Below are 12,442 nucleotides of genomic sequence, written 5' to 3' on the forward strand. Positions count from 1 at the left end.
CTTTATTGGCTGAAATCTCGATTCTCTCACAAAATTTGAGGGTTGATAAATTTAAATTATCAAGTTTATTTCCATTACAAAAAAATCATGATCACTAAGACCCTTCCCTTTGAGAAAAAGGATAAGCGCGTTAGAGTCAAATTCACAGCAGATGACGATGCCAAGCTGAAAGCTTTGTATCAAATCTTCGGCAACAACTGGAATGCAATTGCGACGCAAATGAGATCAAAGAACGCTCGCCAATGCAAGGATCGCTGGACTCTTTATTTGACACCAACACGTAATGATGAGCCATTCACTAACCAAGAAATCAACCAATTGACAGACTTAGTTGAAAAATATGGCCATAAATGGAAAATAATTTCCAAATTCCTTAACAGAACTGATGTTCAGATAAAGAATCTTTGGAAAGTACTTCAACGAAAGAAAAACCTAATCAAGACTACAACCGTAGAAAATCCCCCTGAACCTCAGCCCCAACCAGTCTTCACCCCTCCAGTAAAATCACCAGAGCCAGTAGCAAAGCCTTCATTCAGCACAGGTCCAGATTTCATTAACTCGCTCCTTAATCCAAAACCTATTACCCCTCCAACTCCATTGGATAGCAAATTAACTATCTGCTACCCACAAGCAAATTCATTCCCATCATATTTACACCTCAAGAACTTCTTTAGTTCTTTGATTCCTCAAAATGCGGAATGAAATTCCTAAAATGAATTGTTCATAGCTTTTGGAACGCATAAGCCATGCTTCTCAAATTTTGTATGTTAATAAACTAATCTTGATTTTACTTCATTTCTCGTTTTGTCAATCCAATTATCCGATAAGTTCAGATCCATCGGCATTTGTCTTTTTCCAGTCGGAAATTGCATGTATATTATATATTATATAAATAATTCGGATATAAATTAATTTTGACATTTGATTTCGTAAAATGCTTCAAACACAGCGTTATCAATTTCCCCAGAATACAAATATGAAATATGCTCAGCTACAAGATTTCTAATTTCGAAAATTAAGGGTGACTTCAAAAATAAGGATACAGAAACTTTTTTTCTGAGGCTAAACGCTATTCAATTCTATTCAAAATGTGAGATCACACAGATAAATTATTGTCCGGCTCATAACCTGATCGTTATTTTCGTATTAAATGCTTACTTAAGAGCCTATTCGACCTTTGATGTAAATTAATGCTTGATGCTACCATCTGCCAAGCATGGGAGAACTAATTTATAAATACCCCAATTCATCTGATTTTGTTGTATCATTTTTATTCGTTATTGATGATCGCAATCAATAATATGGTGAGTTTATATGCGTAGTAAGCTGTAATCTCTGATAAATACCTATTATTTGAAATTAAGCATTAATGATCGCTCACATCCTTTCTTAACGTTACCTTAATCATGAAGAAAACAAATAAGCAGCACATGTAAAACACCAGGTATCACATAAAAATAGTTGGCTACTGATTTTCTGTCAAATCCGTTGATTCACCGAATTTAACATAAGATGGTATACAAGAATGGACTATAATGGAGTAATTAACATTTAGGACTGCTATACAATCGGGATAATTGATGTCGATAATTTTCTTCGAAAGAGAATCTTAATTTTATAGTAAATTACAATAACTCATAAAATTTGTAATTATTCTCCAATATTGATACATGTCGATTTCGATAGAAATTTTATTTGAAGAATGAATAAAGATATTATGGAGAATTTTTATTAATTAAGACCATCTGAAAGCTATGCAATAAAAAAAATTCAAATAAAAAGTAAATTATAGAAATGATTGATTTTTTAAGACAAAAGAAATAGAATGTATTAATTATAGTGTGTAAGCGAGTCTCTGGCCTGATAATCCGTACTTGTTTCCGCATGTCTTGCGGTAAATAAAGACAAGAACGAGAATAAGTAAAATTACAGAAACAATGATCAAAGCTTTGATCTTCCATGACATTCCTGTTGAGGTATCGTTTGAAGGAATCAAAGCCCAGCATTCTTCATTATTTGGAATAATTGACTGTGTAATTGCCTTTCCTGTTGTTGGGTTAGCGCAAATGACTTGTGTGAAGAAGGTAGCATCTAATTTGGTTACTGTTGTGACGACATCTCTAAATTGGCAATAAGAGCCTTTGTCATTTTTAACAGCAAAAGATGTCTTCTCGTCAATAAAGCTGACTTGATGGAAAGTAAATTGGTCGGTGATAGTAATAGAATATTTGCCAACGTTACGGATGAAATTAGTTAATTGAGCCATTTGTGGGGAAGATGTAGCCAATGGATAAAGGGCAATGTTAACATCGTTATCAGCTAATGTTGAATATTGAAGAGCGAAGTTATCTCCAATGAAGGTGGCCATTTCTTTGGTATCTTGGTTATTTGTAATATTTGGTGCTTTATATAGAGCTACTGACTTGCAGGAGGCATAAAGAGTGCCAGATCCGTGGCACTTAGTGACCAAAAGCTGGTTGATGTTGAATTCTTTTGTTGCTTCGCACTTAAAAGCAGCCATTGATGTTGTTGCTGTGCAGGATCTGAAGCAGCAGTTGTTGAGGTTGATCTTTTGAGTGGATAATTCGAATGCACCGCCAGTTGTTCCTGAACATGAATCAAATCCGGTCTTTTCAATGGTGAAAGTGGATGTTGCTGGCAATTTTGAGCATTTTATGGCTCCACTTCCAGAAGTTGATGTGCATTTATAGAATGCGCAGCTGGTAATTGTGTATTCAATATCTTCACCAAACGATTCTGTTGATGTGAATACCTTACCAGATCTCTGGATAGAGTCAAGAACAATTGCCGAATTGAGCGAATGAGAAAAGCGTGTTTTTTCAGCAGTTAATGCTTTTCTTGCATATAAAATCGAGGAAAAATGATGGGAAAACATACTCTTACTAATATGGAGATTCATTTGGGTCGATACTAGTGGAGAAACTGAGAACTGATTTGAAGCGCGAAGAGATACAATTGTTAAATTCATTGTGAAGTCATCAACTTAATTCTCTAACCGCGATTTTGTCAAAATTTTATGACATTTATTAGGAAATGATTCAGATCTATATAGCAAATCTGATTTTCGTTCAACTATTCCAACATTGAAAAAAACTGACAGATTTCAAATTTGAACTCATTTCTCTAATTCTTGATGATTTTCTAGAATTATATTTAAAATCGCATGCAAATAAGAAATAAAGTAATATTTATATTGAAACATGCTTATTATTATTTTCCACATTCGAAAATCTGTATTTCAGGATGAAACAAAGCGAATATAGAATAAGCGCATTAAAAGAAATTGAAGAACTCAGACGTGAACATGTGATGCCACTAAAAGGATACTGGATTTGGGCAAACAAAGCCAAAAAACATCAGAAAAGGCAAATCAAGCCAGATTTAAAAAGTCTCATGTAAAAGATCAATTAAATAATTGTTCAAACACACCTAATAACGATCATATTTTTGATCTGAGAAAAAATCCAACAGACTTCAACTATCAAAAATTACATAGTGACAGAGTAGTTATAGATGGAATGAAGTTATAGGAATGCATGCTTGGTTAATGATTACAGCTTAAAGGTTTAATCAAGAAAATTTCCTGTTGAAAGATGAAATAACAAAAATTGGCATTTTTTAATTAAATATTTGAATTGATGAAATTTCACGTGCAAAGCGATGTGGAACAGTTGGTTTAGTTCGTAAGGCTCATAACCTTAAGGTCGCTGGTTCGAGTCCAGTCATCGCTCTTTTTGCATCTTTTAGCTTTCCTTTTATTTTTTTGACCTTTTCTCTGAGTGAAACAAATCTTCATCAACCTGATGATAATATGCCTCATACATACGATCTGATTTAAACCAGTTCTTGCATGAATTTTTTAAAAATGAAGAATGAAATATAAAAATCTCTATTAATAATCAATCACTTTGTTGTTCAATGATGAGAACATATCAATAAAGCATGTAGTTAGTTAGAAAAACAGATAATTATGAAACATTTTATAAATTTTTATAAGAAATAAATAAAAATAACAAAAAATAATAAAACTAATATACAATTTCTATCTAACCTGATGTAAAGTCAATGGTTGGCAGAATTCATGTAAAGTTGTTGCCAATTCGTTCAATTCCAGTTCCAATCTTTCGTCCTGTTTATCGCATTCGACTTTTACACCACTTGGAGATTCAGAATCTATGCAAATGATGACAGATTTTTCCGAAATCTGGAACATAAACATTTGGCTGTCAGGATCGAACTCAATGTCCTTGCTGTACCTCTCTCGTAATGCCTCCTGCAATTTCTGAACGAAGAGATCTTCAGGAGTAGTGTCTGACAACGAAATTTTTTCTCCAGAATCATTATAACACATAATGAGCGAAGTTACGGCATTTGCGAGGTAGTCCAATGTTGGATCAGCGTTCCACTTCAATATTGCTGTCTCTTTGTCCTTGTAAATCAGCATTAATCTTTCCATAATGAGAACCAGCTTCTTTGAGACGACCTGGACCTTGCCGAACTCATTCTGTAGTAATTTCGTATATTCTGATAGTGGTTTGTTGATCGGAACTTCTTGAGACATCGTTGCATTTAGTGTTTTTAGAGTTGTATGCGTAGAAAGTTCAGAAGCGGACATGATCATGTTCTGTCCGTCCTTTCTAACAATGATGCCTGATATATTGTCCTTGTTATCGCTCAAACCGCCGGTAATAATCGCGGATGGGTTAGATTGGAACCACATTGTTGCTTTTTCGCATAATCCAGGCGTATAAACTTCCAAGCCATCTTCAACGAACATCTGTAGAAGCTTCTCCTTGAGCTGCATCATCAAGCCACAAACTCCATGTATCAAAACTATCCTTTTCGGCTTCAATTCGGTGATGAAACGGGAGGTTTGGTTGAAATCTGCATGTCCGGAGAACGAAACATAGTCTATCGAGATCTTTCTCGGAATAATTTTTCCACTTAATGTTGTAATTTCGGCTGGGTTCTTCATAAGCACTTGCGGAAGTGTTCCATCGACAATGTAGCCGGGAATGATCAGTCCGTTGACCGAATTCGAGCACCAGGCCTCAAAAATTTTCCGACTCATTCCATTTTGAAGCATAGCAGGGGAACAGAGGACCACGCAAGGGAGGGAATCATCGAAGTCGTAATCTCTGATGTATTTAACATAAGAAAATTCGAATTTTCCCTTAGCTGTGACAACTCTTGAATTATGATCTTGATAGAAAGCATTGTAAGCCGCAATAGCTTGTTTGGCGAGGTTTGAGCCATAGTAGATGGGAACTCCGTTGTATTCTGGGTGGGATTCCCAATATTCGTCGAGAATAATTAGTAATTCTTGAGCTCTGCCTAAAGCGAAGATCGGGATCAAGCAACGACCACCACGCTTGATGATCTTAGTAACGTTATCGATGAATCTGTATTCTCTGTCGACTCTTGACTCAATTCTTGCTAAACCATGTGTTGATTCCATAATTAGTACATCAGGACGAATAATTTCGCCGGAAAGGCTCTTCGGTATTTCGGCACCTTGAAGATGGCGCTCGTTTTCGAGAGAGAAATCGCCTGTGTAAAGAACTTTGACACCATCAATTTCAACAAGCCACATGCAAGCACCTAGGACGTGTCCTGCAGGGTAGCATGTCATCTTGATACCTTGGTGAGTAACTGTTTGATGATAGTTTACTGCTGTGATCATGTTTTGAACATTTGCAACATCTGCACGTGTAAAAAGATTTGGTTCTTCACTTCCACGGCCTGAAACACCGACATAATCGACAAGAAGTGTTTTTGAAATAGTTTTTGTTGTGTGTGTCATGAAGCAAGGACCGCTGAAATTAGTTTGAGTTAAAAACCATGGAACTGCTGTAATATGATCAATGTGGAAGTGAGTAATAAGCAAAACATCTATTTTTGCAGGATCAATTGCGTCTATAAATGGAAGGCCGCCGAAATTTTCGTAGGCAGGATGAATTCCACAATCGAGCATGACTCTCTTTCTGTGGTATTTGAGAATAATGCAACTACGACCGACTTCTTGGCCGGCTCCTAGCGGCATAACAGTCAGTTTGTCCTCTCCAACTTGTACTTCTTGCATTTTTGTCACTTTTCGGAATTTGGTGTCACATTTTTAATTAGCTCCTGCTGGAGATCAAATAAAAAAAAAACAATGTTACGGACACTTGCTTCCAAACACAATTTTGACCTAATACTCTGGCTACAGGCGATTTTACTATATTACGCATATGTAGAATACATAGTTTGGAGAAAATCGTCTCATACAATTAATTTTTTTCTTGATCAGATTTTTTACTTTCATGTGTGAGATTCCGTTACATTTCCCTATGAAAACATAATGAGTAAGCATTCAATCCACAAACTGACTATTAATGTCAATATAAAATACAATCTTATAGGGTTTATAGAAACCAGTTAGAAAATCCATTTTAAAAGTAAAGAGTGAGGGCTAAATAATAAGATAAATGTTTTTAAATTTTTTGAAAAGTATTGCAATATCCGTAAACTGGATATGCGTTTTCACTGTCATCTATTACATCAGGTTATCCGAGTATTCTATTTTATCTCAATCTTCGCTTTCATCTCTGTATTTCCATTCATGCTCTATTTGTTCTATATTACAGAACTAAATAAGGCCTGTAATGAACCTTGCAATGCACTTAACTAAACGTATATTCAATATTAGTTAAATATATATAAAAACATCATTTAGTAATTAAATATTTTATCTCTTTTATAAAAAAATTGATTTTGATTACTTAAAACACTATAGTTTAAGAATCTAAGCACAAAAAATCGATATCACTCAATGAATATACCTTAGTCCATGAATGAACATATTTCAATAATCTTTTCATTATTTGGTTCTTATGAGAATAAGAATCAAGCACATAATGCTATCATTCTTTTGAGAGCCTTCTATTTTGATCAAAGAGCTCCTCAAGATTGTGTTGTCTCAATAAGAGGAGTTCTTTCTTTGCTTTATTTTTCCTCTAAAATCTTTGCTCAACTCTAGCTTTCAATGAGGCTAGAGTTCCAAGTGACATATGGGAAGAATACTTTGGGAGTCCAAAACAAGACTATATTGATATCGAAAATAACAAAAAACCAACTATTTCTTCAAATTTTTCTTACTTTCTTCAAATTTCAAAGATTTTTCCGACAATATCATTAATTTCACAAAGGATTCTATCAAATTACTTCATTCTATCTGCACATACGTTAATATTAATCGTTCTTCAGGAGATGGTGGTTGCATCTACTTCTCCTGTAACAGTTCCATTGTTCAAGACCGATTCTGTTCATTTAAAATCCACACCCCAGACAAAGGCAAACATTCATATGCAGATGTTCAAACAAATACAAACAAAATTTTCGTAAATTTAAGTTCTATATATCAATGCGGTCCTGATTACACCGGAGTTTCCAGTATATATCATTCAAACGGATTACAAAGTCTAGTTTCTACAAATAACACTCAAACAAAATGTAAAAACTGGGCTGGTTATTGTTTTCAAAATAGTTCAGTTTGTATTAACTTTTGCTGTTTCATTTCTAATGACAATCAAAAAGGAAGTTTTATTTGCATGGCTCATATTTATACACCTGATTCATTTATAAAAAGATCTATATTCAGAAACAACACATGCAAAACTGGTGATTCACATTGGGGTCTTATTGGTTGTGATTATTCACCATCAAATGTTACTGTTTCAGAATGTATTTTCACAAATAACAAAGCAGATCATACATTTGGTACAAGTAGTAGTGCTATTATAACAGTTATTAACTGTACCGGAGATGTTTTGACTGCGGATTATATGTTAAGCGGTTCTGTTTATACAAATAAAATGTCAACTAATTCTTTTGATATTCCACTTTCATTACTTTCATTAGGAAAATGCGAAGCAGAATTCCCATTTTCATTTGAACCTATTTTATTGAGAAGTAAAAAGAAGAAGAAACTCGATTTTGAAGATCTTCTTTCATTTAATTTTTCTCTTGAATGTTTATTTAATTTAACTAGTTCATAAACATTTATTTTTATAATATCTTATATCTATTGGAGCTTATATAGAAACAAAGAGTATTTATAAAAGAAATCCACTCATTTGTGCTTCAGATAAATGTTTTATTTCTATCGGAGCTAATAAAGAAACAAAGGATAATGATGGAAGAACTCCACTCATTATGACATCATGATGGAGTAGTCTTGAAGTTGTTAAATATTTTATCTCTGTTGGAGTCAATAAAGAAGCAAAGGATAAAAATGGAAGAACTCCACTCAATCATGCAAAACATAAAGTTCATCTCTTCAACAGATGTTTTCTCTGTTTTAGATTCACTTTCACAAATCTTCAATTTTCAATTCATTAAAAATCTTAAGACTGCAATACAATCTATTTCAAATCAATCATCTAAAAGCGAAGAACGCATTAATATATTAAAAAACATAAATGTCGAACAAGTTCATTATACTTATGAATTTCAAAAACTCTATGATACTATTGATGAAGCAGCAAAATTTGAAGACAAAACAACCCTCAAATTCGCCATTGATAACAATTATCTAAAAATTAAAGGATTGGATGATCCTTTGAATATTAATGTTTGTACTTATGCAGCAAGCATCCACAATCTATTTTTACTTAAATCTCTTCACAACCTTGGTGCAGAACGTGATGATTTTTCCAGTATTCTTACAGAATTTTGCAGAAATGGAAACCTTCAGGGAGTTAAATTTGCAGTAGAGGATTGCGGTGTAAACATTAATCAAATGAATGTAAGAGCACAACTACCGCTCTATTATGCAGCTAGGAGATTAGATTATAATATTTGCAGTTATCTTTGTTCACTTAAAAATATATTGAAGGTTTGTTTTGATCCGAATACACAAGAGTTTGCCACAATTTATGATTCTATTCCCAAATGGTACAAGTCATTGAATATTCAAGAATTGTTTAAGATGACAGATGAAGAAAAAGAGATTGCGTCCAGACTTTTCCATCTGAAACTTTAGAAGAGCTCGGTGAGCTTGATTTTAGTGGAGTCTATAAATATAGATAACGCAATATGATATGTCTGAAACATATCTCAAGGGAAATAAACATCTTCTAGATTATTAAGCAAATAGCATGCAATTTCAAGGTAAAATTCATATAGTTGGCTATTAATAAAGATAGTTATTAATGAATAAATTTTTGCCAATTCAAAGAATATTAAATTTGAGTTTAATATTAATATAGAGAGAATTGATTTGAAATATAATTACATTATAATCAATGTATTCGAAGCAAATTACTTTTAGATAAAAATAAATAATATATTATCATGACAACAATATCAAAGTTCCCAACATAAACTCTCTCTCTGTATATATATACATAAAGAAAAAAGGAAAAAAAGTATAGTGAAATATAATTTTTTTTTTCGTTTAATAAAAGGGATGTAACGATAAAATATGCAATTGTCAGAACCAAAAAGAGATATTACATCAAATTATGTTCAAAGCTTGGTTGATTATTAACCATATTGAAGTTGAAAAGACCGTAACTAGTATACAACACGATGTAACAATCAGTGCAAGCAAATTTGAACCAATCATCGCAAAATAATTAACGATATCAACAAAAAATAAAATTATTCGGTTATTCGTTCTTTCTTGAAGGATATTCAATCTTGATTTCGTGCTTTGAAGACTGCGAAATCTCAGGATTGCTTGAAGAAGAAGAAACCTCGTTAACATCTGGAACCTTGAACGTAGTTTCAAGTCTGACTGGCTTTTCGATCTTGATTCCACCTGTTTCCAAGACGGCCTTGGCTGTGGTCCTTCTCTCGATCTTAATCGGAGGACGATCATTTGGCATCTCAACTTTGACGTTGTCGAGATTCATCTTGGAGCCGAAGCTCTGTCCGCTCATCCTGAAGCCAGTAGAGGGAGCTGTAGAATATGTAGAATTGCCGAGGTGTTCTGCATAACTTCGGATTTTGACGGCTGGAGCTTCGATTTTGATTTGTGATGTAACGTAAACGTTCTTTGAGATTGTCTTTGTCTTCTTTGGTGGCGGTGGCCTCTTCGATGGACCGTCTTCGGAAAATCCATTTTGGCACCACTCAATAAAGATATTAGGACGATGTGGAGGGACAGGCTGGAGCTTTGGCATGCCAGGAATTGATGACCTAGTGCATGTTTGGCGTAATTTTGCTTCGACTTTGCGCATATAAGCAATTGACTTTGCAACGTCTTCTTTTGCGGATTCTAAGCGTCTTGTAGCAGACTGCTGGTGCTTGACAATCTTCTCTTGAGCCTTTGTAATGTAATCGATTTGATATTTGAGGTCATCGACTATTTCTTGGGTTTTTCCGATTGTATCCTTATTTCCTTCCTCTTCACTGCGGATAATATCCATCAGGACAAGGGATGCGTTCGCAACCTTCTGGATTACTGCTTTTTTATTCAATTTCGGAATGTTCAAGAAATGATCCATTTCTTCGAAGCTGACTTTACCGAAATCAATGTGATTGAAGAGGATTGAGGGGTCTTCTTTCTGCTTGAAATCGAGTAAAGCTTCGAAAAATCGAATAAGATCGCCTTGGTTGTCTGGATGGCAGTCATCATGGGAGAAGATTTGGTCAATGAGCTTCACTGGCAACAAAGCGAATGTCGGAATCTTGACCATTTGGGAAATATTTTGGGCCAAGAATGGGATGTAAGGCAAGACTGATTTGTGCTCTCTGTTAGACTGAATAGCAAGCAAAAGAATGTTTTCTGGTGCGAAAAGGCGTTCTCTTTCTTGCTCCATCAATGTAACGAGATTTTTGATTTGATATTCTTGCGCGATCTTAATAATATCGTCACAGTTTTCTACTGTCGTGTTAAACTCCATACCTTGAATGGCTCTAAGGAATTGGTTGAATGAATCAAATGGATATCCTCCATTTAAACGAAGAGTCTTAGGATTTTCCTTAATCAAACGGCGGAAAACCTTTGACTGAAGAGATATATACTCCTTGTTAACAGGGATCGATTTATTTTGATAGATGATTGTATAAGTCTCTTTTTGATCCATTCTGTCAGTTTTTCATTAAACATGGATTCACTTCATGTGATCGAGATCGTAACTTAAATATTGCTCATTACTGATTAAAAGACTCATACTAAAATTTGAAATGGGTTTCGGAAATGAATAAAATAATTTCTTCAGATTTCTTAAAGGTGACCAAACTATTTTTTGAAAGTCCGCCATAACTTTAATGGTACTATTTCAGCGTGTACAATGAATACAAAAATTCTAAGAGTGCCACATAAAATAGTACTTTAGACTTGAGTTAATGCTACCAAGCAAATGTTAAAAAGATGACTTTAGTGTTTTGATAATCAAAGATTAAAATCATTATTGTCTAAATCAATAATCATAACGACAGAAGTTAATGTTTTTTCATCAGTGCTTTAAATCCACTTTTAAAAGTATACCTCAAAAATCAAAATATCAAAAAAAAATTGGCCGATAGGTTTGGCTTTAATTTTTGTCTGCTTTTATGATTTGATATGGATGTTATAATTTTAAAAGTTGAGCCAAATTCACCAATAGATTTTTGAGATTTGCAAATACTCAATAATTTTCAGCGTGTTATCTTTTATTAAAAGAACTATTTGGTTTCAGTATCATATAAATTGATATTTACTTTCTATTTTAACCTTCATTTAGCTAATGATTTAATAATACAGATTTCATCTAGTCCTTATAAGAGAATTTTGAATTTGTTATAATAAAAAAACAAACAGATATAGCTTACACTTCTATAATAAAGATACCTTTTATAGAAATCAGTATGAAATGTGTTTTGGCTTATTGGAAGCATATCAGACATAATCGCCATAATCAAAAAAATCTATATACCCAATAAGTAATAAATTTGTCGATATAGATTTTCCATAAAATTAGTTTTTAGTCTGATCTTAAAATAAATTTAATTTTTTATAAAAAAAATCACATTTAAAAGTACCTTTTTAGTAGCTCGAAATCCTGTTGGTGGATTTCGGGCGTACTTCAAAATTAGCTTTTCTTCTACATATGCAAGCTATATTTTAAATATGGAGCAAATCGGATCGGGGAAAGGAGTTTAGTTACCTTTGATTTCTTTTGAATCCGTCATAATATTTGCTTGATATTAAAGCCATTAAATACCTTATGCCATCTAATTCTGAATATCGATTACAATTATCAAAAATCAATGTTTTCTCATCGATGTAATGAAATGAAAAAAGGAATCCTCAAATGTTGCCATTTAAATTTAAATCAAGTGATAGATTTAAGTAACACTCTCGCTATTACATAATCTAATAAGGTTTTTAAAATATCGAATTCCTATTCAATGAGATTATATGATACCTTAGCATTTTTATAATTGGAATCCA

General features: G+C 33.5%; 6 protein-coding genes across 6 annotated transcripts, besides 1 other annotated feature; 3 read left to right on the forward strand and 3 right to left on the reverse strand.

Annotated features, from left to right (window-relative positions):
• Positions 1 to 69: 69 nt before the first annotated feature.
• TVAGG3_0498400 (RNA polymerase II transcription regulator recruiting protein) lies at positions 70 to 793 on the forward strand (the record flags this gene model as incomplete). Its single annotated transcript, XM_001310345.2, has 1 exon — positions 88 to 702. The coding sequence occupies one exon, from the start codon at positions 88 to 90 to the stop codon at positions 700 to 702; it is 615 nt and encodes a 204-aa protein (XP_001310346.1).
• A 1,004-nt stretch (positions 794 to 1,797) lies between these two features.
• On the reverse strand, positions 1,798 to 2,999 carry TVAGG3_0498410 (uncharacterized protein; the record flags this gene model as incomplete). The annotated part of the gene is made up of 1 exon (XM_001310346.1): positions 1,835 to 2,989. One exon carries the CDS (start codon positions 2,987 to 2,989, stop codon positions 1,835 to 1,837), a length of 1,155 nt encoding a protein of 384 aa, XP_001310347.1.
• Positions 3,000 to 4,003: 1,004 nt separating this feature from the next.
• On the reverse strand, positions 4,004 to 6,107 carry TVAGG3_0498420 (cleavage and polyadenylation specificity factor family member family; the record flags this gene model as incomplete). Its single annotated transcript, XM_001310347.1, has 1 exon — positions 4,064 to 6,103. The coding sequence occupies one exon, from the start codon at positions 6,101 to 6,103 to the stop codon at positions 4,064 to 4,066; it is 2,040 nt and encodes a 679-aa protein (XP_001310348.1).
• A 916-nt stretch (positions 6,108 to 7,023) lies between these two features.
• TVAGG3_0498430 (pectin lyase-like family) lies at positions 7,024 to 8,057 on the forward strand (the record flags this gene model as incomplete). Its single annotated transcript, XM_001310348.2, has 1 exon — positions 7,611 to 8,057. The coding sequence occupies one exon, from the start codon at positions 7,611 to 7,613 to the stop codon at positions 8,055 to 8,057; it is 447 nt and encodes a 148-aa protein (XP_001310349.1).
• Positions 8,058 to 8,125: 68 nt separating this feature from the next.
• TVAGG3_0498440 (Ankyrin repeat family) lies at positions 8,126 to 9,238 on the forward strand (the record flags this gene model as incomplete). The annotated part of the gene is made up of 1 exon (XM_001310349.2): positions 8,294 to 9,043. The coding sequence occupies one exon, from the start codon at positions 8,294 to 8,296 to the stop codon at positions 9,041 to 9,043; it is 750 nt and encodes a 249-aa protein (XP_001310350.1).
• Positions 9,239 to 9,360: 122 nt separating this feature from the next.
• On the reverse strand, positions 9,361 to 11,093 carry TVAGG3_0498450 (Potassium Channel Kv1.1, Chain A domain-containing protein; the record flags this gene model as incomplete). The annotated part of the gene is made up of 1 exon (XM_001310350.1): positions 9,672 to 11,093. One exon carries the CDS (start codon positions 11,091 to 11,093, stop codon positions 9,672 to 9,674), a length of 1,422 nt encoding a protein of 473 aa, XP_001310351.1.
• A 142-nt stretch (positions 11,094 to 11,235) lies between these two features.
• Positions 11,236 to 12,159: a mobile genetic element.
• Between the last annotated feature and the right edge of the window lie 283 nt (positions 12,160 to 12,442).

The sequence above is a fragment of the Trichomonas vaginalis genome, chromosome II (assembly GCF_026262505.1).
Source record: "Trichomonas vaginalis G3 chromosome II, whole genome shotgun sequence".
Lineage (NCBI taxonomy): Eukaryota > Parabasalia > Trichomonadida > Trichomonadidae > Trichomonas > Trichomonas vaginalis.